The sequence below is a fragment of the Chiloscyllium plagiosum genome, chromosome 21, assembly GCF_004010195.1.
Source record: "Chiloscyllium plagiosum isolate BGI_BamShark_2017 chromosome 21, ASM401019v2, whole genome shotgun sequence".
Taxonomy (NCBI): domain Eukaryota; kingdom Metazoa; phylum Chordata; class Chondrichthyes; order Orectolobiformes; family Hemiscylliidae; genus Chiloscyllium; species Chiloscyllium plagiosum.
This window is the reverse complement of record NC_057730.1, coordinates 15,817,609-15,844,005: the sequence shown is the minus strand read 5'-3', so window position 1 is coordinate 15,844,005 and position 26,397 is coordinate 15,817,609. Positions and strand designations below refer to the sequence as shown.

At 41.8% G+C, this 26,397-nt stretch overlaps 1 protein-coding gene across 1 annotated transcript; it reads left to right on the top strand.

The window, feature by feature from the left end:
- On the top strand, positions 1-26,118 carry rnf151 (ring finger protein 151). Its single transcript, XM_043711323.1, has 7 exons — positions 1-137; positions 8,744-8,889; positions 11,628-11,724; positions 13,194-13,584; positions 19,132-19,272; positions 23,326-23,560; positions 26,030-26,118. Exons 1-7 carry the CDS (start codon positions 96-98, stop codon positions 26,100-26,102), a joined length of 1,125 nt encoding a protein of 374 aa, XP_043567258.1. The 5' UTR covers positions 1-95; the 3' UTR covers positions 26,103-26,118.
- Positions 26,119-26,397: the final 279 nt, after the last annotated feature.

Here is a 26,397-nt window from a genome sequence, read left to right as displayed (position 1 = left end):
ATCAACCAGGTAACGGGGAGATGTGATTGGAGAGTAGGGTGTTATCATGTGACTGCAGAAAAAGGACGCATTTCCAGCCGGTGGCTGCACATTGGATGGGTTGGAGCGATATGGATTGGGATGAGGAAGCGTTGCAGGTACTTGGCAATGGCTTTTGCAGGAGGGTCATTGCACCTCCTGCAGTTAATTTTCTTTTCTCTTCATAGGTTCTGCCAGACCCGCTGAGCTATTTCTGCCTTTGTTTCTAGCTTCCAGCATTTTGTTGAGTTCTTTTTTGGTTTACTTGGTAATGCTGGTTATTTGAAGTAGAAAACCAGAATAAATTGTACCAAAGTACTGCTGTGCCTAGTCTGTTAGTCATTCCGTGAAAACCAGGCTTGTGTCCGTCATTGAGTAACTTTTTTTTTTAAAAGTTAAGCTGGTGGCGGTGTTAAAAAGTCACTAGTATTCTGCTTAAGAGACAGAGCTTTATGCAGGGAGCGAACAACTTCCAGGGTTTATACACCCATCTGAACTTTCCTGTCTCCGTCTGTATCTTGCCCCCCCCCCCTTACTGCCCATCCCAATGCTGCTTTATTTCTCGCGTTTTTTAGAGCCTTCCGTTTCTTTTTGTACAGGGAATGTGATAACTTGTAAAATATAGTTGGATTTGTGTGTGTGTGTGTGTGGCGAGATAGTACTTGACAGAATATGGGCGTCTCCTTCATGTGCCGGTAATTCGATTAAACTTTAACCTGTAATGTTTTACAGATGCTAAAATACCTCTTCAAAGCCAGTTAAATAAAAACCGAAAGTTGATTTGTATTTTTTTTCTAAGGGCTGGAAAGTTACGAATTCTAATGTCTGATTCTCTCTCATTACATTTATTTCTTAAATGTAAAGTTGCTGTCTGGAATTACAAGTAACTGCAGTTATTCTTGATTTGCTTGCGTTTAAATTGCTCTCTCAAGAGCTGCCCGTTATAAGAACGGCCAGGTGAATTGCTACACGTTACTACTTCGGACCTCCAGGGTTACCATGAACAATGTATAGAAACAATATTCCACGGTGTAAACTATTTACCCGATTTCAATAGCTTGGCAGCATCAACTTTGAATTGTCAAGGCACCATTTGATGCAAAGCTCCTAATTTGTAATTCTTGACCTGATTTAGAGTTAGGGGGGTGGGTTCTGCACTCGATTGAGCTCAATCCTTGCTAGTTCCACATCTCTCTGCTTTTGGCTACTCTTTCAACATGAGCACAGGACTAAACTTTTTTTTTCCACCCTGTGCGCTTCTGGATAACTTATTAAAATCAGCTGAACCAGTTCATGCTTTATCTCCTACAGTTTATTGTCTGTATTTCCTGGTCTCTCTGTGGCATCTTATTGTGATGCATAGCTTCCCATGATTTCAATCTGACTCTCCCAATGACTGTTCTCCAGTAACAACCGAAGGTTCACATGTCAATTGTTTGCTGTTAGGGGGTAGATAGCCAGAAAAACAATTTTGTCTGTCATCATCTGTGTCTCAGTACCAATAGTTATGTCTCATTTGCTTTCTAACTCCCTGCAACTAATAAAACAGAAGTTTTTCATTGCTAAACTCCTTTACAGTAAATGGATTCTGGATTAGTGGTGCTGGCAATGCACAGCAGTTCAGGCAGCATCTGAGGAGCAGCAAAATCGATGTTTTGGGCAAAAGCCCTTCATCAGGAAGGCAGAGAGCCTGAAGCGTGGAGAGATAAGCTGGAGGAGGGTAGGGGTGGGGAGAGAGTAGCATAGAGTACAATAGGTGAGTGGGGGAGGAGATGAAGGTGGATAGGTGGAAAAAGAGATAGGCAGGTAGGACAAGTCATGGGGACAGTGCTGAGCTGGAAGTTTGGAGGTGAGGTGGCGGAAGGGGAAATGAGGAAACTGTTGAAGGCCACATTGATGCCCTGGGGTTGAAGTGTTCCGAGGTGGAAAATCAGGCGTACTTCCTGCAGGCGTCTGGTGGCGAGGGAGCGGCGGTGAAGGAGACCCAGGACCTCTATGCCCTCGGCAGAGTGGGAGGGGGAGTTGAAATGTTGGGTGGTGAGGTGATTGCAGGCACTCTGTGGGGAACCATTAAAACAGTCCACAGGAATCTCGAACACAGTCGCCTCTGCCAATGTTTCCTTCACAGCTGGAGTTTGTAGGAAGTGTTATTCATGTTGCCTTCTGCTCCTCTGGTTGTCTTAGTGCTTTAGGGAGAGCAAGCATAGGAACAAGAGTAGACTGTTTTATTGCATCATTCAGTAACCTAATTCCATATGCTTGCATTTTTTTCATAGGTGTTATGTGGATGAAAGTTTACTCAGAGCTGGAAGGTTCACTTTCAAATGCTTTGTCACCATAGTCACCAACATCAGTGAGCCTTCAGTGAAGCTCCAGATGATACCTAGTATGGTGACAAAACACCTGAAAATGAACTTTGCAGCTCAGCGAGCAAACTTACATCAACCTGAGATACAAATCTTCTCCAAACTCGCTAGCCTTTCATGTGTCTAATTTACAAAAATCAATTGTCATTTTAAAATTAAAATCAAACAAGCACAAAAGACCTCTTCTGGAGTACTGTGTCCCGTTCTGGTCTCTCTGTTGCAGGAACGATATTAAGCTGGAGAGGATTCAGAAGTGATTTACTAGGACGTTGCCAGGAATGGAGGGTTTGAGTTAAAAGGATAGACCGGGACTATTTTTGCTGGAGCATAGGAGGTTGAGGGGTGACCTCTTTATAGTTGAATTTTAAAATCACAAGGTGTAAAGGGTGAGTTTCTCTATGGGGGAATTTGAGACTCTGGAATTTTTTAAGGTGAGGAGAGGGATTTAAAAAAGACATGAGCAAATTTTTGAAGGTTGTTTGTATGTGGAATAACTTCCTGGGCAAGTGTTGGACGTGGGTACTGTTACAATGTTTAATTTGGATAAGTACACAGGGAAGGTTTGGAGGGATTTGGGCCAAATGCAGGCAAGTGGGATTCATTTAGTTTGGGATTATGTTTGGCATAGACTGGTTGGACCGAAGAGTCTGTTTCTGTGCTGTATGACTCCTAACCTATAATCGGGCATCGACAGTTGATTGTGGAAGAAAGTTATAAACACTAACTCTTGGTTAAAAACAGAGAACTGTGGAAAAGGTTCCAGTCCTATTCTGGCCCCCACCCATGAATCCTTTTCCGAAATATCGATGATATCATAGGTAGTGCTTCCCCGTCCTGTCCGAAATTGGAAAGATTTCTTGATTTTCCAATTTCTACCCGAGCCGCACTTTTGCCTGGTCTATCTCCAACTCCTCCCTTCCCTTCATCAACATCTGTTTCAATTTCTGGGGATAAATGCTCATTCATCTGCGATAAACTCACCGCATCCCACATCTATCTGCACTTTTCATCATCACACCCTGTTTCCTGTAAAGACTCCATTCTATTCTCCCAGTTCCTCCATCTCTGTTGTATTTGTTCTGATACCAACCTCACCAAGGAAGCCTCTTAAATATCCACCTTCTTCCTCAACTGAGGATTCCCCAGCACTATATAGTTGACAGGGCCCTCAATTAGGTCCAGCCGGTCTTCCGCACTTCCACCCTCACCCCTCTCTCTCCTCCCGCAACAGCGATAGGGTTCCCCTTGTCCTCACCTATCATCCCACCAGCATCCAGAAGATCATCAGCTGCCACCTCCAGTGAGATGCCACCACCGGACACCTACTCCCCCCTCCCTTCTCTTATGTGCCTTCAGCAGGGACCACTCCGTCAGGAACATGCTGGTCCACTCTTTTGTTTTTTTTTACTTCCAACACCCTCTCTCTCCTACCATCTTCCCCACCCTGTGCTCCCAAACAGCACCTTCACCTGCTCATTTACCTCCTCCCTCCTCAGTATCCAAGGGTCCAAACACACCTTCCAGGTGAAGCAACGCTTTACCTGCATTTCACAGAACCTAGTCTACTGCATTCGCTATTCACAGTGCGGTCTCATCTACATTTGGGAAAATGAAGCGTATTCTGGGTGACCGCTTTGCAGAACATCTACATCCTGCCTGCAAAAAAGACCCTGAGCTTCCAGTTGCCTGCCACTTTAACACCCCTCCCTGTTCCCTGGCCAACATCTGGTCTTGGGCTTGCTGCAGTGCTCCAGTGAAGCTCCGTGCAAGCTGAAAGAACAACACCTCACTTTCCGCTTGGGAACCCTGCAGCCCTCCAGACTTTCTCGTGTTCAATCATCTTCGGGCCTGAGCTACCCCATGTCCTAGCCCCCTACCTCTCATACCAGGCCTTGCGATTATATTGTCTGCCATTACACACTACCTTTTGTTAGCAGCTAACAGTCTCCATCAACAGCTATTCATCCTCCCAGCCACATCATTAACCACTCCTTTGTCCAACTCTTCTTCTCTCCCCACCTATCATTTCCTCCCTGTCCCCTATCTTCTGCGCATAAACTGACACATTTTCCTAGGTAAAAACAATGACTGCAGATGCTGGAAACCAGATTTTGGATTAGTGGTGCTGGAAGTGCACAGCGGTTCAGGCAGCACCCGAGGAGCAGCAAAATCGACATACATATTTTCCTAGCTGTTCTGCAGAAGGGTCATTGGACCTGAAACATTAACTTTCATTTTCACAAACGCTAGTTAGATTTGTTGCTTAATTTCACTCCTGATAGGTCTGACTCTAAATTTTAGACTCTGTCCCTGAAGTCTGGATTCCACAGCTGACGGATGGGGCAGTTAGAAACTACCAGGTCTCATTAAACATCTCAAATGTTGATTGGAGAAGCTGTTGATTCTAGAGAATTCAATGTTGGGGTGTGTATAGTCTTGCCTTGTAGCGTTTAAGTCCAGGAATCATTCTGGTTGATCTATGCTGCACTCCCTCCGAGACCAATTATATGCAGGGTGAGATGCTTTGCACTGCATAAAGAAGGCACAGTCCAAAGATGGGCATGTTAAGTGGATTGGCCATGCTAAATTGGCCATGATGTTCAGGGATGTCGGTTAGGTGCATTAGTCAGGAGTAAATATAGGGTAGGGGCACGGGTCTGTGTAGGTTACACTTCGGATAGTCGGTGTGGACTTGTTGGGCGAAATGGCCTGTTTCTATGAACATCAGGTATTGCCTGATCAGACCTTTGTGTTATTAAGCTTAATGGAAATTTCTCATTCAACCCTCAAGGTGCAATGGCCAGCATTCCACTCGGCACCTTGATTTATTTTCTGTATCTGTTCAGTGTGTTTTATTGATTTTTGTCCATGGACACTCAAGTCTCTTTGGACCTTTTAATTTGTTATGGCTTTCAGCCATGTTCTATCATTCTTTACTCCAAATTGGATTCCCTACATACAGAGTCATAGAGATGCACAGCAAAGGAACAGACCATGAGGTCTAGCTTGTCCGTGCCGACCAGATATCCTAAGTTAATCTAGTCCCATTTACCAGTATTTGACCCATATCCCCCTTGACCCTTCCTATTCATATGCCCATCCAGATGCCTTTTAAATGTTGTCATTGTACCAGCCTCCACATGATGAGATGGAAGTCCATTTAGGATGCATTTATTTAAACTTATAATAATGTTAACAGATTATGTTTACATCTGCAGTGCTTAAAATGCTGCCTCTTGTTGTCATTGAATAACCCAAAGAGATGGCTTTTAATCCTAACTTTAATTTGGCTTTAATGTGGCATGATTGCTCAGTGGTTAGCATTGCTGCCTCATGGTGCCAGGGACCCGGGCTCGATTCTAGCCTTGGGCGACTGTCTGTCCGTGTGGAGTTTGCACATTCTCCCTGTCTGTGTGGGTTTCCTCCTGGTGCTCCAGTTGCTGCCCACAGTCCAAAGATGTACAGGTTAGGTGGATTGGCTGTGGGAAATTATCCATGGTGTTCAGGGATGTGTAGATTAGGTGAGTTAGCCATGAGAAATGCAGGGATTGGGTGGAGGGGTGGGATGCTCTTCAGAGGGTTGGTGTGGACTTGATGGGCCAAATAGCCTGCTTCCACGCTGTAGGGATTCTATGATTTGTCTTTTTGTTGTCTGCCCTTTTTTTTAAGTCAAAGTAAGTAGATTGTTGCAGGCAATGGAGGGTTTGAATTACAAGGAGAGGCTGGGACTGTTTTCACTGGAGCGTAGGAGGTTGAGGGGTGGCCTTTTTTAGAGGTTTATAAAATCATGAGGGGTATAGATAGGGTTAATGGAAGGTGTCTTTTTTCCCTCTGGGGGATTTCAAGACGAGGGGGTGTATATTTAGGGTGAGAGGGGAGAGTTTTTAGACTTTTTTTATTACACGGTTCATGTATGGAATGAACTTCCAGAGAAAGTGGTTAATATGGGTACAGTTACAATGTTTAACAGATATTTAGATAAGCACCTGAATAAGAAATGTTTAGAGGTGGATATAGGCTAAGCAGAGGCAGGTGGGACTGGTTTAGTTCGGCAACATGGTCAGCTTGGACTGGTTGGGCCAAAAGGTCTGTTTCTGTGCTTAAATTACCCTATGGCCCTATGTTCTTCACCTGGTATGTTAAATAGGGTATCCCCACTGCTAACAGATGTCCATAATGGATTCTAAGAGAATTAGTTTGACAACTATGTGGTGTCTCCTCTGAAGCAGACCACCTGACCCTTGCATAACCACTACTTAGTCATGTATTTATCTAAAATGTCTTTTTAAACATTGTAACCGTACCCACATCCTCTGGATTCAATTAGACCAACTGTGAACAGTGATAGCTGCAGCCTCTAGTACTGATTGGACAGTAATTGTGAGATCATGTCACTGAAAGCAAACCCGTTACCGAGCAGCAATGCTGGTGTGTGCGCTCCAGAGGTGGAAGTGAAAAAGGAGGTCATGGTCTCGGTTAAGCAGACACTCGCCACTAAACCCAGATCCTTGTCACCAGTTGAGGTTAGGTTCTGGATGGGAGGGGTTACAATGCATATGCGTTCTGACATCCTTGTCCTCCATGCTAAAATTGAATAGATTTTAAGATCTCTCACCCAGAGTAATTTTTTTTTTGTTTAAACAGATCTTCTATTGCGTGCTTCCCAGACACATCTAAACGGAGAAGGACTTGTTCAAGAGAATTTGGGGGGGGGTGTGGCAGTTGAAGGATTATGATTTTTTTGTTATACCAGGTTTTGTCTGGTGTTGAACATTTCTCCCCTTAAAGCCCTCGCACAGTTTGCAGATGGATTTCCTGGCTGTTATTAAATTATCTGCTCTGAGGAAGGAGGGGGTCTCTGATGAGGGTGACTGCCCAGTTTCAAGACATCTTTCTGCATTCCAGCCATCAGTCTATAGCACATTAGGTGTTTACAGTGGTAAAACAGTGCAGTGGGATAAATTGATCTGCCAAGACACAGCCTGGGCATGGGTCTGTCTGTGGCCTTAGAAATGCTGGGAAAGGTGAAAGTAGCAGCCATTGGAGATCCTTTTATCTAGGCTGTGTGACAATGAAAAGGAATGGGGGGGGGGTAGCTGAATTCCTTGGCTGCACTCCAGTTGGCTGGGTCCTGACACCTGTGGTTATTGTAATGAGCCTATCGGGGAAGTGGCTAACAGATGGTTCTCTCTTTGTTTGCTGGGGATTAATCTGGGCAAATTTCACATGTCAAAACCATCTCCATCTTCCTAAACACCAACTCTCTCTTCCCTCAATATTTTGAGAGGTGTGGATTAAAACAGTCCTTTCAAAAGGACAGCGTTGAAGTGGACCTGATGGAGACTGGAGGGAAAATCAAAGGTGGTTGCTGTAAAGCTCCTGTAGTATAAATCACAGGCTCAGTCTCCTATCTCTGAGCCAGGAGGCCTGGCTTCAAGTCCCTCCTCTCCTGGAGATGTGGCATAGCATCCACAAACACATCAAAATATTTTCAGAGGTTTTGTGCATGGTATTGTCCCTACCTCTGGGTCAGAAGATCTGGATTCACATTCCCCATGGAGTTGCTGTATTGTATTTGAACAAGTTGACGTTAAAAATGTATATATCAGAGAGTACGTACAGGATGAGATGGGAAAGTACCTCACCGTTTCATGATATGCTTGCACTTGTGTATTTGATTTGTTGTCACAAGTACGGTGAAAAGTTTTGCTTTGAATCTCATCATAGAATCCCTACAGTGTGGAAACAGACCCTTCAGCCCATCAAGTCCACACTGACCTTCTGAAGAGTATACCACCCAAACCCATTCCCCATTACTCTACATTTACCTCGACTAATGCACCTAACTTACACATTCCTGAACACTATGGGCAATTTAGCCTGGCCATTTCGCCTCACCTGTAATCTTTGGATTATGCGAGGAAACCAGACCACCCGGAGGAAACCCACACAGACAGTGGGTGAATGTGCAAATTCCACACTGACAGTCGCCCAAGGCTGGAATCAAGCCTGAGTCCCTGGCTCTGTGAGGTAAGTGCTAACCACTGAGCCACCGTGTGGCAGATCATGGGGAGCTAACTGCATCTCTGAATTAAATGAAATAAACATTACTTATTATGTTATGCATCTTGATGAAGGTGAGTGATATGATGATAGTGGATGACTGCCTTCTGATACCTAGGAGTTCAATCTTAGTCTGAGCAAGAACCTGTATGATACTACTCCAATCTCTCCGCCTCTACAATTTGAGTGTTTTACACACTATTTTTCCCTCCCTCTTTCTCTGTTTCATTCAGTCTTTAATACTCTCTCTTCAAATTGGGATAAAATCTAAAAGGTTTGTGTTTTTTTTGATTTAGGATTCTGGTTATGATGTTGAGCTGTTTGAAAATGTACCTGACCCTGAGTTCATCTGTACCATCTGTCACGGTGTGCTCAAAGATCCTGTGGAACTCATCTGCCAGCATGTCTTCTGCAGAGGCTGTATTTTGAAGTGGCTTACAGAGTAAAGACAAATTTATTAATAACTTCTTAATAAATACATAGTGCCTGATGCATTTCAGTGGTGTGCATACCTTCTGTGGGGAAACTTCTATATGCTATTGTTTTGAAAATGTTGAAGCATTGAACAGAAAAAAACTTTGTGAAAGTAGTTAATTCTGATCCAACCCACTTTACGTGAATTTAAATTTGGAGCATGTGGATATATTTTCATAGGCTCCTTACAGAGTCCACTAAAATGTAGTCATTTCTGTCAACCAGCAATCAAATAGCAAATTCCTTGAATTTGTGAAGTTATTCAATGGAAAGGTCTTTTTTTTCCAACTCTGGATGACATCTGTGGTGTGATTTGCTGAGGGGGGGGAGAAAAGTCTGAGATTTCATTCCTTTAGGATGCAGCTACGTTTGAAAATTCTCTTGTCAACTAAAAGCAGGTTTTAGATTTTCTGATTTAGAACTGAGGGCACAAGTCTTCCCTGTTTGGGTTAAGTTTGAATTCAGTTTGCAAACGTTGAGGAATACACTCTAACAGGAGTGTCTACTCACCAGCACTTTAGAGTAAAGCACGTTATACCAGAAAAGATCCAATGTTCGAAATATGTGCAGCCTTTACAATAATAGATTTTACAGTATGGAAGGAGGCCATTCAATCCATCTTGTCTATACCAGCTCCTGAAAGGGTGACCCAGCTAGTTCTACTCGCCTATCTCTCTGTAGCTCTCTAAACTCGTCACTTTCAAATATCTCTTTTGAAATCTTCTATGGAATTTGCTGCCTCCACTCTCCTAAAGAGTAAAGAAGTTTCTCCCCTTTGCATTCCTAGCTGTTTTGTAAACAATCTTGAAATTGTGATCCCTAGTTACTGACATAATTAGTGAAAACTGAATATTCTTTCTTTACCCCTTCCAAATTTTTCTTAATTTTGAACACCTCTATAGGTCTACTGTTCCTCTCCTTGGAACAGAGGGGATTTGGCCCAGTTTCTCTAATCTGAAATCCCTAATTTCTGGTATAATTTTAGTAAATTTCCCTTTAAACTGTCTCCAGGGGTGTAATATCCTTAAGTAAGGTGTCCAGAACTGAACACACAATATTGTAAACCTGGTCTAACCAATGATTTGTCAAGGTGTAGCCTCACTTCATGGTTATACAGTACAGAAATGGACCGGTCAGTGTTGAATGTAATCCCAAATTAAACTAGTTCTACCAGCCTGCTCGTGGCCCATATCCCTCCAAATCTTTCCTATTCATATACTTATCCGAATGTTTTTTACAAGCTGTAATTGGACCCAAATCCTGAGGAAGTTCGTTCTGGATGTGAACCACACTCTGTTTTTTTTCAATTTAAAAAGTTGTCCCTCGTGACATTGTACTGTTGAGCTTGGATTGTCTGTCCACGTTTCTTCTACCAAAATGCATTTCTTAACCATTTTTTGTTTTGAAATAATTTCCCTAATTGCATTGATAGTTTTATCTCAGTAAGTTAAATGTCCCTAGTCCCCTCCTTCATGGATTTGTAGACATGGAGAATGTAAACTGCTGTTTAGACTTTGGCCTATTATGTTTTTTTATTTGATTTATCATCTGATATACCTAGGTACAGTGAAAAGCTTTGTTTTGTGTGCAGTACAGGCAGATTACCTGTATCTTCAAAGTGCTTTAGGGTAACAGCAAGGAATACAATGTTACAGCTGCAAAGAAGGTGCACAAAGAGTGTGGTCAACATTTTAAATTTTAAAATTTTGAGATCCATTCAGAAGTTGAGTAACAGCAGGGAAGAAGCTGTTCTTGAACCTGTTGGATATGTATTCAACCTTTTGTATCTTCTGCCTGATGGAACCCACTTGAATCCCAGGAAAAGAAGAGGAGGAAATAACGTCACCACAGGAAATGATATCATCAACCTAAGGAAACCCAAATATGTAAATAGAAAGTGGGCTACATCACCAGTGCTGCATCCGGAGGCTCACTGAAATGTTACCTAGTAGGGTGCCAAAACATATGAAAACGAACCTTCCAGCTCAGCGAGCAAACCTATATCTGGAATAGATTATAACTGGGGTGGGTGGGGTTTTTAATTACATTAGTTGTCTTCCTGAGGCAGTGAGAATAATAGATGGAGTCAATGAATGGAAGGTTGACGTGTGTGATGAATGTTTCTACTAGAGTGTCAATGGTTATATAGAATAACCTCAGTACCTAGGATGGGTGAGCAGGAGAAGGAAGCTATCTTTAGCTAATTGCTATCCTGTAATACTGATGCACAATGCATTGCTGAAGTCTTAACTTGGTACAGTTTGCTTAGGTATACTATCAAGTAGCCTAGCTATGCTTGAATAGGAACAGTGCCTGCCTAGCTAGCTGAGGTGATTGAGGATTACCTGTATAGGAGAGAAAGATGAGAAACCAGAAAGGATAATATGTGAAGGTGACGTACGTTTTTTGGTATGTTAAACAACTGTAAGGCAGAAGTGTAGTGTCTAGTAGTTTTCTGGGGACTCGATGGGCCAAATGGCCTGCTTCCACACTGTAGCGATTCTATGAATTTGAGGCTTGTGCACATAAAAATGTAGTACCAGAATAAACTTTCACAAAATATGTGAATTATTCAAGGTGTTCTGTTGAACAATGAGCTATCAAATGGGTCAGCTAATGAAAATGCTTCCCAGATTGTAATTGTGACTGTATATTCCAGTCCCGAGCAGGGTTTGCTTATACTTAATGGAATATGCCTTTTCTCAGGAAGCAAGAATGTCCATATTGCAGGAAGAAGGTGAGAAGGGTGGCTCGCTCTGTCATCCCTATGATCCACAACATGATTGCCCGATTGATCATGAAGGTAAATTTGAGAACAGTATTTATGTGTAGTTGGACAGTCACTAATTAAAAATCTGCCCTGATTTCAGGACGTCACTGTCCAGCACTATGAAACATAAGGTTTAAGTCTCTATGATTTCTCTTCACCCTTTGTTGCAACTCTGACTGGTGGAATGATTGGTTGCCCTCTGAATTATGAGGGATACACAGCAAATGCTTGCCCAGTCAACACGCTCCATGAACAACAAAAAAAATGCTTTTGCATAAGTAAAAAAATCCTTTCTATTTATGTGCAGGAGATGCAACATCTGCTCTTTTACCTCCTACCTCATCACCATCTAGGGTCTCAAACATTTCACCCAAGTGAAACACTGATGTACTTTGTTCTCTTTGAGCAGTAAATTTAGTAAACCAGTGTGGTCTGTTCTACATAGACGAGACCAACCAGATAGGAATCCTCTTCATGGCATACGTTTTGTTCAGGATGTGAGTGTGAAGCTGAGTGGATGGTTATCTGTTGTTTTTTAATTTTCCAATATGGCTCCATTTTGAGTAGGGAAATTGTATCCTTCTGATCACCATATTGAGTTCGACAATCTCATTTAGAGTCAGAGAGATAGATGTACAGCATGGAAATAAATCTGGTCCAACACATCCATGCCGACCAGGTATCCTAACCTAATCTAGTCCTATTTGCCAGGTCTTTGCCCATGTCCTTCTAAACCCTTCCTATTCATATACCCATCTGGATGCCTTTTAAATGTTGCAATTGTACCAGCCTCCACCTTTCTCTGATAGCTTATTCCATATATGCACCACTGTATGAAAAAGTTTCCCCTTTGGTCCCTTTCTTAAAATTTTTTTCTGTCTCACCTTAAACCTATGCTCTCTAGTTCTGGACTCCCCCACCCCATGGAAAAGACTTTGTCTATTTACCCTATCCATGCCCTTCATTATATATAAACATCTAAATGATCACCCCTCAGCCTCCGATGCTCCAGGGAATCTCTACTTCCCCTGTTCTATTTCCTCTTTGCTTTTCCATCCAAGAACAACAGTCTGCCAATCGTCCTCCCTTTGGACATTTTTTTTGTTTGTTCATTGTCTTAATCCCACACCCTTTTTTGAAAATGTTAGAAGTGGTGGAAGGCCCAATGTCTCCTGCCTTTCACACTATCTCAAACCTTTCTCTCTTTTCCCACCTTCCACATTTTACCTACTTTAACGTATTGCATTTCCTGGTTCTGGTGAAGGATCTGATTTTTCCACACTCCATACGTTGCCTGGTCTTTGCTTTATGTTTTTGATTCCAATTAATATGTTGTCATTATTTCAGACATTATTCAACACTGCTACGTTTATTTCCGTTTACTCTGTTTTAATATGTGAACAATCCAGGTCTATGTTTGATCAAGTTATTATGTGTTTCTTAAAATCAAGTGAAGCTGTCCTCCTGTTGAATGACAACAGCTATTTGTTTCTGTAATGCAGTGTGAAAACTATGTCTATGGCTGCTGGGAGACCTTTCCACTTGAACAATCTGCAAACCATAAAGCTGCCTGTGACTTTAGAATAGTGAAATGCAAACATGAGGCCTGTACAACTGAAGTATTTCAGAAGAACCTTGCAGCTCATGAACAGGTTTGCGAACATTGGAGCCAACCATGCAGAATGGGATGTGGAGCCCAACTTACCCCAAATCAGCTGCTTGAACACAACTGTTACAGGGACTCAAAGAGAAAATATAAGGAGAAGATACGGGTTCTCAAAAGCCGTTTGTATAGAATGCAATGTCGCCTAAAGCTAGTGGAAAGAAATCTGCAGAATTTGGCGCCTCCTGATCATTCCCAGTTTTCAGAGCATCTCGTCTGTGAAGATGATGGTGGGTAATCTGCATAAAATTTATCCCTTGTGTAAAGTTGTGGGATAGCAGTGATGACTGCGTTGTACGCAGGAAATTAAAATCTGACTAACAGTTGCGTGAACCTAGTGGCAGTGTCTTGCAGAGAGTGAGAGATGACACCAAAATAGTTCTCCAAGCAATGGTTCTGTTTTTACCGCACTAAGAGATCTGATGGAAAAATATATTCATAGATTCTAATGCTAAAGATATAAAATCTAGCTTTTAATGAGAAACTAACAATGACGGCATGACAATTTTCACCACCTGCTCTGAAATCCCCAAAACTGAATTGCACAACCTCCAAGTGGGTTTCCCAAACTCTTGGGTCCTGAGAAGTGACTTGGATGTTGTGACCACGAAGGCTGCTTTAAATCCTGTGTTTTTTTTTCGGGTAAAGTATGTCCTCAATAGACTATGTTGGCTGAGGTCAGGTTGCTGCCACAAAAAAACTGATGAATTGGCAGTTTTTAATTTCAATTTTGGAGAATTGCAGAGTCTGTGGCCCTACAAGGGATATGATTGGTTAGTTGGTGATAATGGAAATGGGCCGTGTAGCCTTCAAGCAAGGAGCATACCGATGCTGTAATTTTTGAGGTTATTTTGTCCTGGTTTCTTTTTGAGACTGAATAATCTCCAACTATGGATGAGGTGCCTGATGATTGGAGGCTAGAACATAGAACAGTATGTTCAGCCCTCGATGTTGTGCTGACCTTTGATCCTACTCTAAAATAAAACTAACCTACATAACCTTCATTGTATTATCTTCCATGTGTGTATTCAAGAGTTGCTCAAATGTCCTTAATGTATCTGAGTCTTCCCTGTTGTCAGTGCATTCCATGCACCCACCACTCTGTGTAAAGAACTGACCTCTGACATCTCCTAAACATTCCTCCGATTACCTTAAAATTATGCCCCCTCGTGATATTTCCACCCTGGGAAAAAGTCTCTGACTGTTCACTCTAACTATGTCTGCCATCATCTTGTACACCTCTATCAAGTCACCTCTCATCCTCCTTTGTTCCAATGAGAATGAGCTTAGCTCCCTCAACCTTGCTTCATAAGACATGCCTCCAGTCCTGGCAGCATCCTGATAAATATCCTCTGCACCCTCTCGAAAGCTTCCACGTCCTTTTTATAATGTGACCAGAAATGAACGCAATATTTCAAGTGTGGTCTAACCAGGGCTTTATAGAGCTGCAGCATAATCACGTGGCTATTAATCTCCATTTACCCCTGCTAATAAAAGCCAACAGACCATAGGCCGCCTCAAAAACCCTGTCAGATTGGGTGGCAACTTAGAGGGATCTGTGGACGTGGACCCCAAGATCCCTCTGTTCCTCCATACTGCCAAGAATCCTACCTTTTAACCATGTAATCTGCATTCGAGTTTGACCTTCCAAAATGAATCACTTCACACTTTTCCAGGTTGAACTCCATCTGCCACTATCAGCCCAGCTCTGCATCTGGTCAATGTCCTGTTGCAACCTACAACAGCCCTCCATACTATCCACCACTCCACCAATGTCCGTGTCACCGGCAAACTTACTAATCCACCCTTCCACGTCCTCATAAAAATCACAAAGAGCAGAGGTCCCAGAACTGATCCCTCGGAACACCACTAGTCACCGAGCTCCAAGCTGAATACTTTCATCTTCTACCACCCTCTGTCTTCTATGGTCCTGCCAATTCTGTATCCGCTCAGCCAGATGTACCTGTATTCCTTGCCGCCTCCTTTCTGAATTTGTCTACTGTGAGGAACCTTATGAAATGCCTTGCTAAAATGCATGTACACCACATCCACTGTTCTCCCTTCATTAACATATATTTTGTCACATCCTCACAGAATTCAACAAGGTTTGTGAGGCATGATGTGCCCCTCTCACAGCCATACTGAATATTGCTCATCAAGCTATGGTTTTCCAAATAATCATAACGCCTGTCTCTCGAAATCCTCTCCAATAATTTGCCCACCACAGACATAAGACTGATTGGCCTATAGTTTCCAGGATTATCCCTATTCCCTTTCTTGAACAAGGGAATAACATTTGCTACCCTCCTGTCACCTGGCACTACTCCAGTGGACAGTAAGGAGGCAAAGATGATCACCAAAGACACAATCTCTTCCCTCACTTTCTGTAGAAAATGTGGGAAATCCCATCTGGCCCAGAGGACTTATCTATCCTTACGTTTTTCAATATTTTCAGTACATCCTCCTTTAACCTGATTGAGTATATCAGTCTGTTTTGCGCTGTCTCACAAACATTAGTGTGAGGAAAATCGTGTATGTCAAACTTGATTTGAATTTTTTTTTGAGTAAGTTACCGAAAAGATTAAAAATCTCTCAACACCAGTTTATAGTCCAGCAGGTTTAGAGTTGTGTGATTTTTAACTTGTCCACCCCAGTCCAACACCGGCTCCTTCACACCAAAAAGATTGGCAGGGCAGTAGACATTTATTTCTATTCTTAGTAAAGTCATCAAGGTTCTGCAATGGTAGACTAATTAGCAGAGTTAGGTCAGAGGGGATTTAGGGTGAGTTTGCAAATTGGCTTAACGGCAGGGGACAGAGCTGGATGGCTGTTTCTGAGTGGAGACCTGTCAGCAGTGGTGTTCCACAGGGTCCTCCTTTGTCACTTTTTTATAAATGATTTGGATGAGAATGTAAAAAGCATGGTTAATAAATTTACAGACTAACCAAAAGAGACAGTGAAGAAGGTTTTCTAAGATTACAAAGGGATCTTAATCAAATGGGCCAATGGGCTAAAAAATGGCAGATGGAGTTCAATCTAGATAAATGTAAGGTATTGCATTTTGATTCAAAACAAAGATATAGCTTACACAATTAATGGTGTAGTCTTGGGTAATGTGGTTGAACGGAGGGATCTAGGGGTTAAAATACATAATTTGTTGAGGTTTGTGTCACAGGGCGTGGTTAAAAGGCGTTTGGCACACTTGCCTTCATTGCTCAGACCTTTGTGTACAGGAGTTGGGAAGTCACGTTGATGTTGTACCGGACATTGGTGAAGCCTCTTCCGGAATACTGTGTCCAGTTCTGGTTGCTCAGTTATATAAAGGACATTATCAAGCTGGAGAGGGTTCAGTAGAGATTTATCAGAATGTTGCCTGATATAGAAGGTTTCAATTATAAGGAGGCTGAATAAGCTGGACCTTTTTTCACTGGTGCGTAGGAGGTTGAGGTGATGTCATAGACGTTTTATAGAATAATGAGGGGTATAGATAGTTAATGGTGGTTTTCTTTTGCCTAAACTAGGGGGCACATTTTCAGTGAGAGATTTTGAGACATGAGGGGCAAATGTTTTACACAAGATGGTTTGTGATTGGAATGAACTTCAAAGAAGTGGTGGATGTGGGTACAATTTCAAAGATATTTGGATAGGTACATGAACAGGAAAGGTTTGGTGGGATATGGCCAGGGACAGGCAGCTGTGGGACTGGTTTAGTTTGGGATTATGTTCAGCATGGACTGGTTGGACCGAAGGGTCTGTTTGTGTTGTATGACTCTGCGAAGTACCAAGCTGGTTAGATAAGGTCATTGAGTAAACTGCTTGGGAGGCCTTGGGTGCTTTTGTAAACTGCCTGAATGGGTGTGTTCAGCTCTCTCATTAGGATTTCTGGGTTTTGGGTTTTTCAGAAGCTGTTGAGAGATCAGAGTTGGAAGCTTTGGTGACTGTCTCCAAGCTGCTGCTGCTCTGAATTTTCTCTTGCTGTTCTCCAATCCAGGAGGGAGAAAAAAAATCATGGGAGAATGTCTGAATGTTCCTTTTTGACAAGGGGTGTGTTTATGACATGTCATTCTAGTGGAACAGTTAGTTAGTACTGCATTTATTAGATTTCCAATAGTTCTAAATTCCTCTCTTTGGTATTTTAACTACAGTATTTAAATAAATTGTTTTGCTTAACATAAAGTTGTTTGACTAGTTGCATTGCATTTGGAACAGGCACTTCACGTTTGCCTTTAAAAATAAGAAGAAATGAGGGTCTTGGCCACCTTTTTATTAAAATAATTGGAGGGTGTCTGGTCCATAACAGGAGAGAATGGATAATGTGTAATATTTCTCCCTAAACCCACCCCGTCCCTTCACTCTTCAATGTAAGCTTCCCCACCCAACTCTACTATTGCATCATGGGTCTCTGAGATGGACAACTTTAGAAAACAGTGCTTAACAGATGCTATGTAAATTTAATATGTTGCTAATTGAACTTGCAGAAGTTTCTCTTTCCTACATTTGATTGCACTAGGGTGTGGTAGATTTTGCTGATTATTTGCAAGATTGATTTCAAGAAATGAGATAAACCTATGGGGTGGGAGCAGGAAAAATTGCCATCACCTCCGTGGCCTTTTCATAAAAATCCAGTTCATGATGTAAGTTTGTTTGCTGAGCTGGAAAGTTCATTTTCAGATGTTTCATCACCACACTCAGTAACTTCATCAGAGAGCCTCTGGTGAAGACTTCACTGGAAGCTCACTGATGATAGAGTATGGTGATGAAATGTCTGAAAACTAACCTTCCAGCTCAGCGAGCAAACTTACATCCAGAACCTCAACCCGAGCTACAAATCTTCTCAAAACCTGCTAATCCAGCTCATACCTATGAGGAAAGTGAACCTGCCACCTGGCCTAGTGTAACCATACTACACCTTTAACCATACCTGCAACAACTTGCAAACCATATGGCTGTGCTCCAATCATTTGGGTAAGAAATGCGGTCAGCATCTCCCACATCCTGAGAACAAAGGTGGTTTTTCTGTAAAAGAAAACATTTTGATTGCAATCCAGGTATTCCTGCCACCTTGAACAGACTTCAACCAGAAATTTGAAAATGTCTTCAGATAAAACTAATATCTTTGATTCAAGTGTATGCAAGTTTGAGAATTATAGTTGAACTGCTTTTGAGAGAACAAGTTGCTTGAGATCCATTAACTTGACAGGGTTGGAGGATGTGAGCTATTGGGAGAGGCTGAACAGGCTTGGGGCTGTTTTCCCTGCAGCGTCGGAGGCTGAGGGGTGACCTTATAGAGGTTTACAAAATTGAGGGGCATGGATAGGATAAATAGGCAAAGTCTTTTCCCTGGGGTCGGGGAGTCCAGAACTAGAGGGCATAGGTTTAGGGTGAGAGGGGAAAGATACAGAAGAGACCTATGGGCCAACCTTTTCATGCAGAGGGTAGTACGTGTATGGAATGAGCTGCCAGAGGAAGTAGTGGAGGCTGGTAGAATTGCAACATTTAAAAGGCCTTTGGATGGGTATATAAATAGGAAGGGTTTGGAGGGTTATGGGCCGGGTGCTGGCAGGTGGGACTAGATTGGGTTGGAATATCTGGTCGGCATGGACAGGTTGGACCGAAGGGTCTGTTTCCGTGCTATACATCTAACTTCTGGTGCTTTCTTTGTTAAAAGATCTTTTGTATAGTCCTATTGAATGCTATCAACAACCAGATTAAGCCACCTTATTTTTGAGATGTTGATACAATAATAGAAACACATCAGTTGCATTTTTGTCTTTCAGAAAGTGAGGACTTGGCTGCTGAAGACCATGAAGATGATCACAGCAACACTTTGGACATACATGTACACAATGAAAATGAAAGCCTGTATTCCTGGCAGTCAAGTGACTTGAATAATGAGGAAGGACCAGCAGCAGAGGAAGGCAAGTTAGGAAGGAACTGGGGAGTGGATACAGAAAAGATATTTCATAGAATTATCTAAATAGTAATTGTCAAGGTTAACATGATATTGCATATAGGTGACATGGTGGCTCAGTGCTTAGCACTGCTGCCTCACAGCGTCAGGGACCTGGGTTTGATTCCAGCCTCTGGCGAATGTCTGTCTGTGTGGAGTTTGCACATTCTTCCCGTGTCTGTGTGGGTTTCCTCCGGGTGCACCGGTTTCTTCCCACAGTCCAAAGATGTGTAGGTTAGATGAATTGGCCGTGCTAAATTGCCCATAGTATTTAAGGGAGTGTATTAGTCAGGGGAAATGTAGAGTAATAGGGTAGAAGAACGGGTCTGGATGGGATTCTCTTTGGAGGGTTGGTGTGGACTTATTGGGCCAAATGGCCTGTTTACACGGTCGGGATTCTATAATATAGAAAAATGCATTGTAGACATTAGTCAAACAACCAGAAAGGTTCAAAAATGGGTTTCATGATTAATGAAAATATAGCAAGATATATTGTTTTCAAGGGCTTTAATAGAACAAATGTCTTCTGGCTGGATCTGAGGCATTTTGATGGGTATTGAATAGGAAGGGTTTGGAGGGATATGGGCCGGTTGGGATATCTAGGCGGCATGGACAGGTTGGACTGAAAGGTCTGTTTCCATGCTCTACATCTCCATGACTCTGACTCTATAAGTCCCACCAACCTTTTACCTTTCTGATTGCTCAACTATGTTTCACAGATTGCATGTCATCTGGTATGGTGGGAAATAAGAAATTTGGATGGGTGGTTACCAAAAATACATTGGGTGCTACGACAATCCTTAGTTAAATCTGGGGAGGAAAAAAATCTGTAAAGTTCCAATTTTAGGTAGTGAGTAATTTTTTTTAAAGAATGGTTGTGCTTAAAATGAACATTATCCAGGCTTCCATTCGTTACCTATTTCTATTACTACAGTATTGGAAAGTAAGCCTTCAAGTGATTTGTTGGTCTTTACCACTAATAGTTCTGAATTTCAGCAAGTTTTATCAAATTCCAACTGTGTCAAAAATGTGCTCTGTTAATTGCCACTGATCATGTGTTGAATGTGTGCCAAGTGCTGTTGCTTGCTATGTGATTTCTGTTCCATGTCTATCTGATTATTTAATGAATCTTGATGCTGAGAAATCATGTTTATATACAATATGTGGGAGTCTGAAGACTGCTCTTGAAACTCAATAGATTTAAAAACTAGGCACAGCAATAGATATTGTGGTCCTCTTCAAGCCAGTCAACGTAAATCAGGAATGAACTTCTGCCTCAATTCTGACTATTAATTGTCCATTTTAACCTCAAATAGACACTGTCATTGAGCCTCCGTAATCCACCTGTGGTAGAGCATTTCAAAGGTCCAAGGCCTTTTAAATATATTGGCATTTTGTACTGTTTTGGCCTGTCAGCTCCCTAGGGGAGCTATTCACATAGTGCCGCCTCCCTGTAATCCTGCATTTATTTTTCTCCCTGTTTCATGTAACAAACCAATTCCTCCTTGATCGGCTCTGTTAAATCTTCAAACACCACACTGTGGCAGTGCATTCAAGATCCTAACCAGTCACTAAGGAGAAGTTTCTCCTTGTGTCTCTGCTTCTTTGGCCAGTCATATCTTAATTTTGTGCCTTTTTTGGTATGCGATCTTTCCATCATTTAGGAAAGAAATTTTCTCTATTTACTCTGTCAGACCTCCTTGTGATGTTGAATACCTCTATCAAATCTCCTTTCAACCGTTTCTTCAAAGAAAGCAGTCCCAATTTCTCCAATCTATCTGCGTTACTGATGTTCACTACTTTTCTTTTAAATATTGCTCTCAGAACTCGGCACATTACACCAGGTGCTGAACGAGTGTTATGTATAACATATTATCCATGCTAATGTACACTCTTCCCCAATTATTAAAATCAAGTTATTGTGTACTGTACTTTAATAACCACTCATCATCTCTGAACCACTCCTGCCATCTTGCATGATATGTACTTGTATATGCCCAAGTCCTTCTGCTCAACTCCATTGTTTTCCTATCTTAGTCATAAATGATCAGTCCCTTATCCTGAGGATGTATCCCAATGTTCCAAATCCCCCAACATCTGGGAAACTACTTATTTGTCTGTCCTTTTAAGACCTTTCAGAATCTTGTATATTTGAATGAGGTCACTTTTCAACTTTCTAAATATCAAAGAGGATAGCCCTATTGTCATAGGACAACACTCTCAATCCCAGGAATTAACCTTTATGATGTTTTTGAACTGTACCACCTCCAAGGCAAAATATATCTTTCCTCAAATATGGTATTCCCAGACCTCTACGCAGTCTTACATTTTGTCCTTGGGACACTTGTGGCTAGGTCAGCATTTATTGATACCCCTAACTGCCCATGACCAGAAAGGTTGAGTCGCTGTTTTGTATCGCTGCAATCCGTGTTATGATCCCAGTTGGTGGTAATACTGCTCAAATCAGATTCCTGAATGAAATCTGGCCTGATGGACCATACATTTTATTGAATTTTTTGTTTAACAGTCAGTCTCCGAACATAAGCACAAGAAGCTGCTAATATACTTTTAACAAAGGAACATAAAAATGATAAAGGAGACAAACTATATTCTACTGGGCAAGAACTATGAAAATAATCTCATTACAAATATCAGAAAAACCCCTAGATGCTTGAACCTCAGTGAACCTGATCTTATTTAGGTTCTTGCTAAGCTGCCATGGCTGTATCAGTTTCCTTCTGGCAAATTGTTGTACCTTCACTTTGTTGTTTTCTTCAGTTAATGTTTCTTCCTAGCATCCTTAAAGCAATCTGCTTGTTCAGTTCATTATTACTTAACATTGAATCTCCACAGAACTGAAGCAGGCTATTTGCCTTGTGTTCCCTAAGCTCACGTCGTCAGCTGTCTTTGCAGGTTGCCTTACTTGCTGACACCCCATAGCCTTCTGCTTCTGAACTGATCTTCCTCAGAACCTTGCTTGTAAAATCCATTTGTTTCAAAAATTCCTTTTTGGGAAGCTATCCTTAGCTGGTCTGGCCTGCATGTGACTCCAGATCCACAGAAACATGGGTCGCTCTTAACTGGCTTTCGAGGTTGTTTTCAGAGGGCCATCTGTTCAAGGCAACTAGGCTGGTCTCTTTAACTTTGAAATGTTCAAAACTATTGTTCGTACTTTATTACTTTGAGTAAACTGACATTGCCCTTGAGCAGACTTTCAGATGGCAAACTTGTTCATCATTTCATTTCTCCTCCACTTATTGGAGAGAGGGGAAGCATTACTCCAGTCTGTTCTTATTTGTACATTTGTTTGAATTATTTAAAATAAATAATCACTTAAAAAAATTGCACCAAAACAGCAAGAACATTTGTGTTAAGGAAGCTATTGAAATGCACGTTTTTGGAACTTGAACACCGTGTTCATGTAAAATGTTTCCCTCCATTTCATTCCTCCCAGATACTCCTGTTTTTGGTGATGTGTTGTTTCACAAGAGTATGGATAATTTTGTATTTCTGGCTCGCTGTGACCTTAAACACCTCAGACTAGTTTATTTGGAAGCACTAGCTTTCGGAGTACTGCTCTTTCATGAGGTGGTTACCACCTGAAAGGAGCAGCACTCCAAAAGCTAGTGCTTCCACATAAACCTGTTGGACTATAACCTAGTGGTGTGATTTTTTTTTAAAAAAACTTTGTACACCCCAGTCCAACACTAGCATCGCCAAATCACCTCCAACTGTTCAACCAACACTCCAAGGGACCCTAATCACAGAGGCTTAGCCACACCTTGGTGATAAGGATTTGAATTAATTTTCAGATATTGTTAATTGGGACCCATTTATGTTGGCAATTCTAATTCAGCAAATGGATGGTGGCGTTTTTGCAAATTCAATTAATTTGTACCTAAGCACCTGCAAATTAACAGACTATATATGGAAGTTATAAGACTGTTATAAAGTGCCTACATTTATTGAATGAATCTTCTGAAGTACAGCTTTAGCCTATTAAATTTGTATCTTTAATCAGATGAATTAGATGACATCGAAAATGAAGTGTGTCTAAATGAAGCAGTGATTGAGGACACCATTTCAATCACTTCCAGTTCCAGCACTGAACAAGAAGCCAATCGCACTAGGTCACAGTCCCATTTATATTTTGAAATGGATGATGGTAACATTGCTTCTGGGAATGTCAGTATCTTTGGTCAAGATGCTTCAAACAGAAGGCGGCTCAGGTCATGGATGCTGCAATGTTCCATGAGGTATGTTTATAAAATTACATTCCCAATTTCTTGGATCAGCATTTATTTCCAATCACTAACTGCCCTTGAGCAGGTGCTGATGATCCAGCACCTTGATTCACTGCAGTTCAAGTGGTACAGGTCATGGGTTTGGAAGTTGTTGAAGAAGCCTTGTTGAGTAGCTGTGGTAAATCCTGTTGGTGGCACACATACTGTGCACTGGTAGAGAATGAAATGAATGTTTTAGATTTGGTCAATGAGGTAGCAGCTGTTTTTGTCCTAGACCAGCAAGTTATTTCATCACATTGCTCGTCTTGTGCTTGTAAATGGTGGACAAACTTTGAAGATTCAGAAGACAAATTACGAGGGCGGTACAGTGGCTCAGTGGTTAGCACTGCTACCTCTAGTGCCGGGGACCTGCGTTCGATTCCAGCCTCCGGTGTCTGTCTGTGTGGAGTTTGCACATTCTCCGTGTCTGCGTGGGTTTCTTCCCGTAATCCAAAGATGTGCAGGTTAGGTGAATTGGCTATGCTAAATTGTCCAGTTCAGGGATGTGTGGGTTGGGTGCATTAGTTAGGGGTTATATGTAGGGGAACAGGTCTGGGTGGGTTCCTCCTCAGGGGGTTGCTGTGGACTTGCTATGATCGACTTACTACAAAGTCCTAATCTCTGACCTCTCTCTTCTAGCCATGGTATTTATGTTGCTGATCCAGTGAAGTTTCTGGTTAATGGCAACCTCTAGGATGTCAATTAATGAGAGATTTAGCACTGGCAATGTCACCTGGATACGGTTATAAACTCCTTTCTCATTGGTTGCACAATGAACATTCCCATTTGTTTCCCTTTTACTACAAGGTAGGTTATTGATGTAGCTGAAAATGTTTGGACCTTCGGAGTGTCCTTGAACTTGGTCTCCAACAGTGACCATCATCATTTTTTTTTGCTGGATATGACCACGACCAGTGAAGAGCTTTTTTTCTCCTAATTCAACCTATATTCTCCTAATTGCACCTAACCTACACATCCCTGAACACTGGACAATTTAGCATGGCCAATTCACCTAACCTGCACATCTTTGGATTGCAGGAGTAAACCCATGCAGACATGGGGAGAATGTGCAAACTCCACACACTGACCAGTTTTTGTCAGGCTTATTTGATACATTCAGTTAAATGCAATGAACCTCAAAGTAGTCAGCTGGTCAGTAAAATGTACAGTGCAAACAGACAGTAAAGCAATCTTATTTTATCTGACCATGTGTTACAATACTGTTCCATTTTATTATGATGGGCTGCTGTTGGTATGAAAGTGTAAAGCACTGAGTGCATTTTTATTTTTAAGTTCATTTCTAAAGATTAATTAGATTCCCTACAGTGCAGAAACAGGCTCTTCAGCCCAACCAGTCCACACCAACCCTCCAAAGAGTAACCCACCCAGACCCATTTCCCTCTGACTAATGCACCTAACACTATAGGCAATTTAGTATGGCCAATTCACCTGACCTGCACATCTTTGGACTGTGGGAGGAAACCGGAGCACCAGAGGAAACCCCACAGACATGGGGAGAATGTGCAAACTCCACAGTCGCCAGAGGCTGGAATCGAACCTGGGACCCTGGTGCTGGGGGAGAGGCAGCAGTGCTAATCACCAAACCACCCTTCATGGGATATAAATGTCTCTGGCTAGCATTTATTGCCTACAGACAGTTGAGTCAACCATATTGCTGTGGTTTTGAAGCCTCTTGTGGGCCAGATCCAGTCAGGATAATAGATTGCCTTCCCTGAAGATGTTAATGAACCAGATGTTTTTTCTGACAACAGAATGGTTTTACTGAATTCAATTTCCATCAAGAATCTCTGGAATGAAGGGTCTAACACTGACAATCACTTGCCATGATGGGATTTGAATCCAGGTCCCCAGAACATTTGATTAGCTTCTGGATTAATAGTCTAATGGGAATACTACTAGGCCATTGCATCCTTGAGCTAAGTACTGTCTTGATTTAGTTAAAATCTGCGGCTAATCTATGATGTATCTGTAATTCTCACTGATTCCTAATTAATGTTTCCCCCTGATAGTTATTAAATCAGTGAACACATGCCCCAGCTGTAAGGCTGACAGGAATAAGTCAGACTTTTGATGCTTAGGTTTGTTTTCTGGAAGTTATTGGCTCAAAAGCCATTTGTTTCATATGTGTACTCATTTACTGCTGTGAACTAGTGCTGCTACTTAATGGGAGAAGACTTCTTAAGGGCGTGTTTCTCTGAAAGTATAAGGAGATACAAAGAAAAAATCTCTAATGGGAAGAGTGTTGTAAAATTCCAAATGGAAAAATGCCAGTGAAATTCCAATTTTCCATAACTTGTGTACTTTTAGGTAACTTAAATATTTTAAATTCCATCTTTACTTTGCCTTCTGCCCACCAATCCTAATTAAATCAATTACTGTAAACCTTAAATTTAATCCCTACTTATTTCTCCTACTTTTTAGGTGGCGAAAGGCTATGTGGAAGCGCAACAACCTCCGATTACTATCCAGAAGACAGCACAGCCAGCCACACTGAATGTGGTGCCTTTTAATGGGATGATTGCTAAGATGGAAAACCTGCACCAGTTATAACACTTTAAATGTTTTTGCTTATTTCTATAATTAATGCTGCAATATACTTGAGAAACTTAATAGCTGTAAGTCAGTAAATGCAGATTAACTTGTATCTAGAACTGCCACGAGTACGTTAGTTCTCCAATGATGAACAAGGTATAGTGCAGGCCCGATATAGAATAAGACTCTCATCTGGAACCCCCTCCCTCTAACTGTTGTGACCCGGTTAGGTTTCAGTTATGGGCTCAAAGTATACT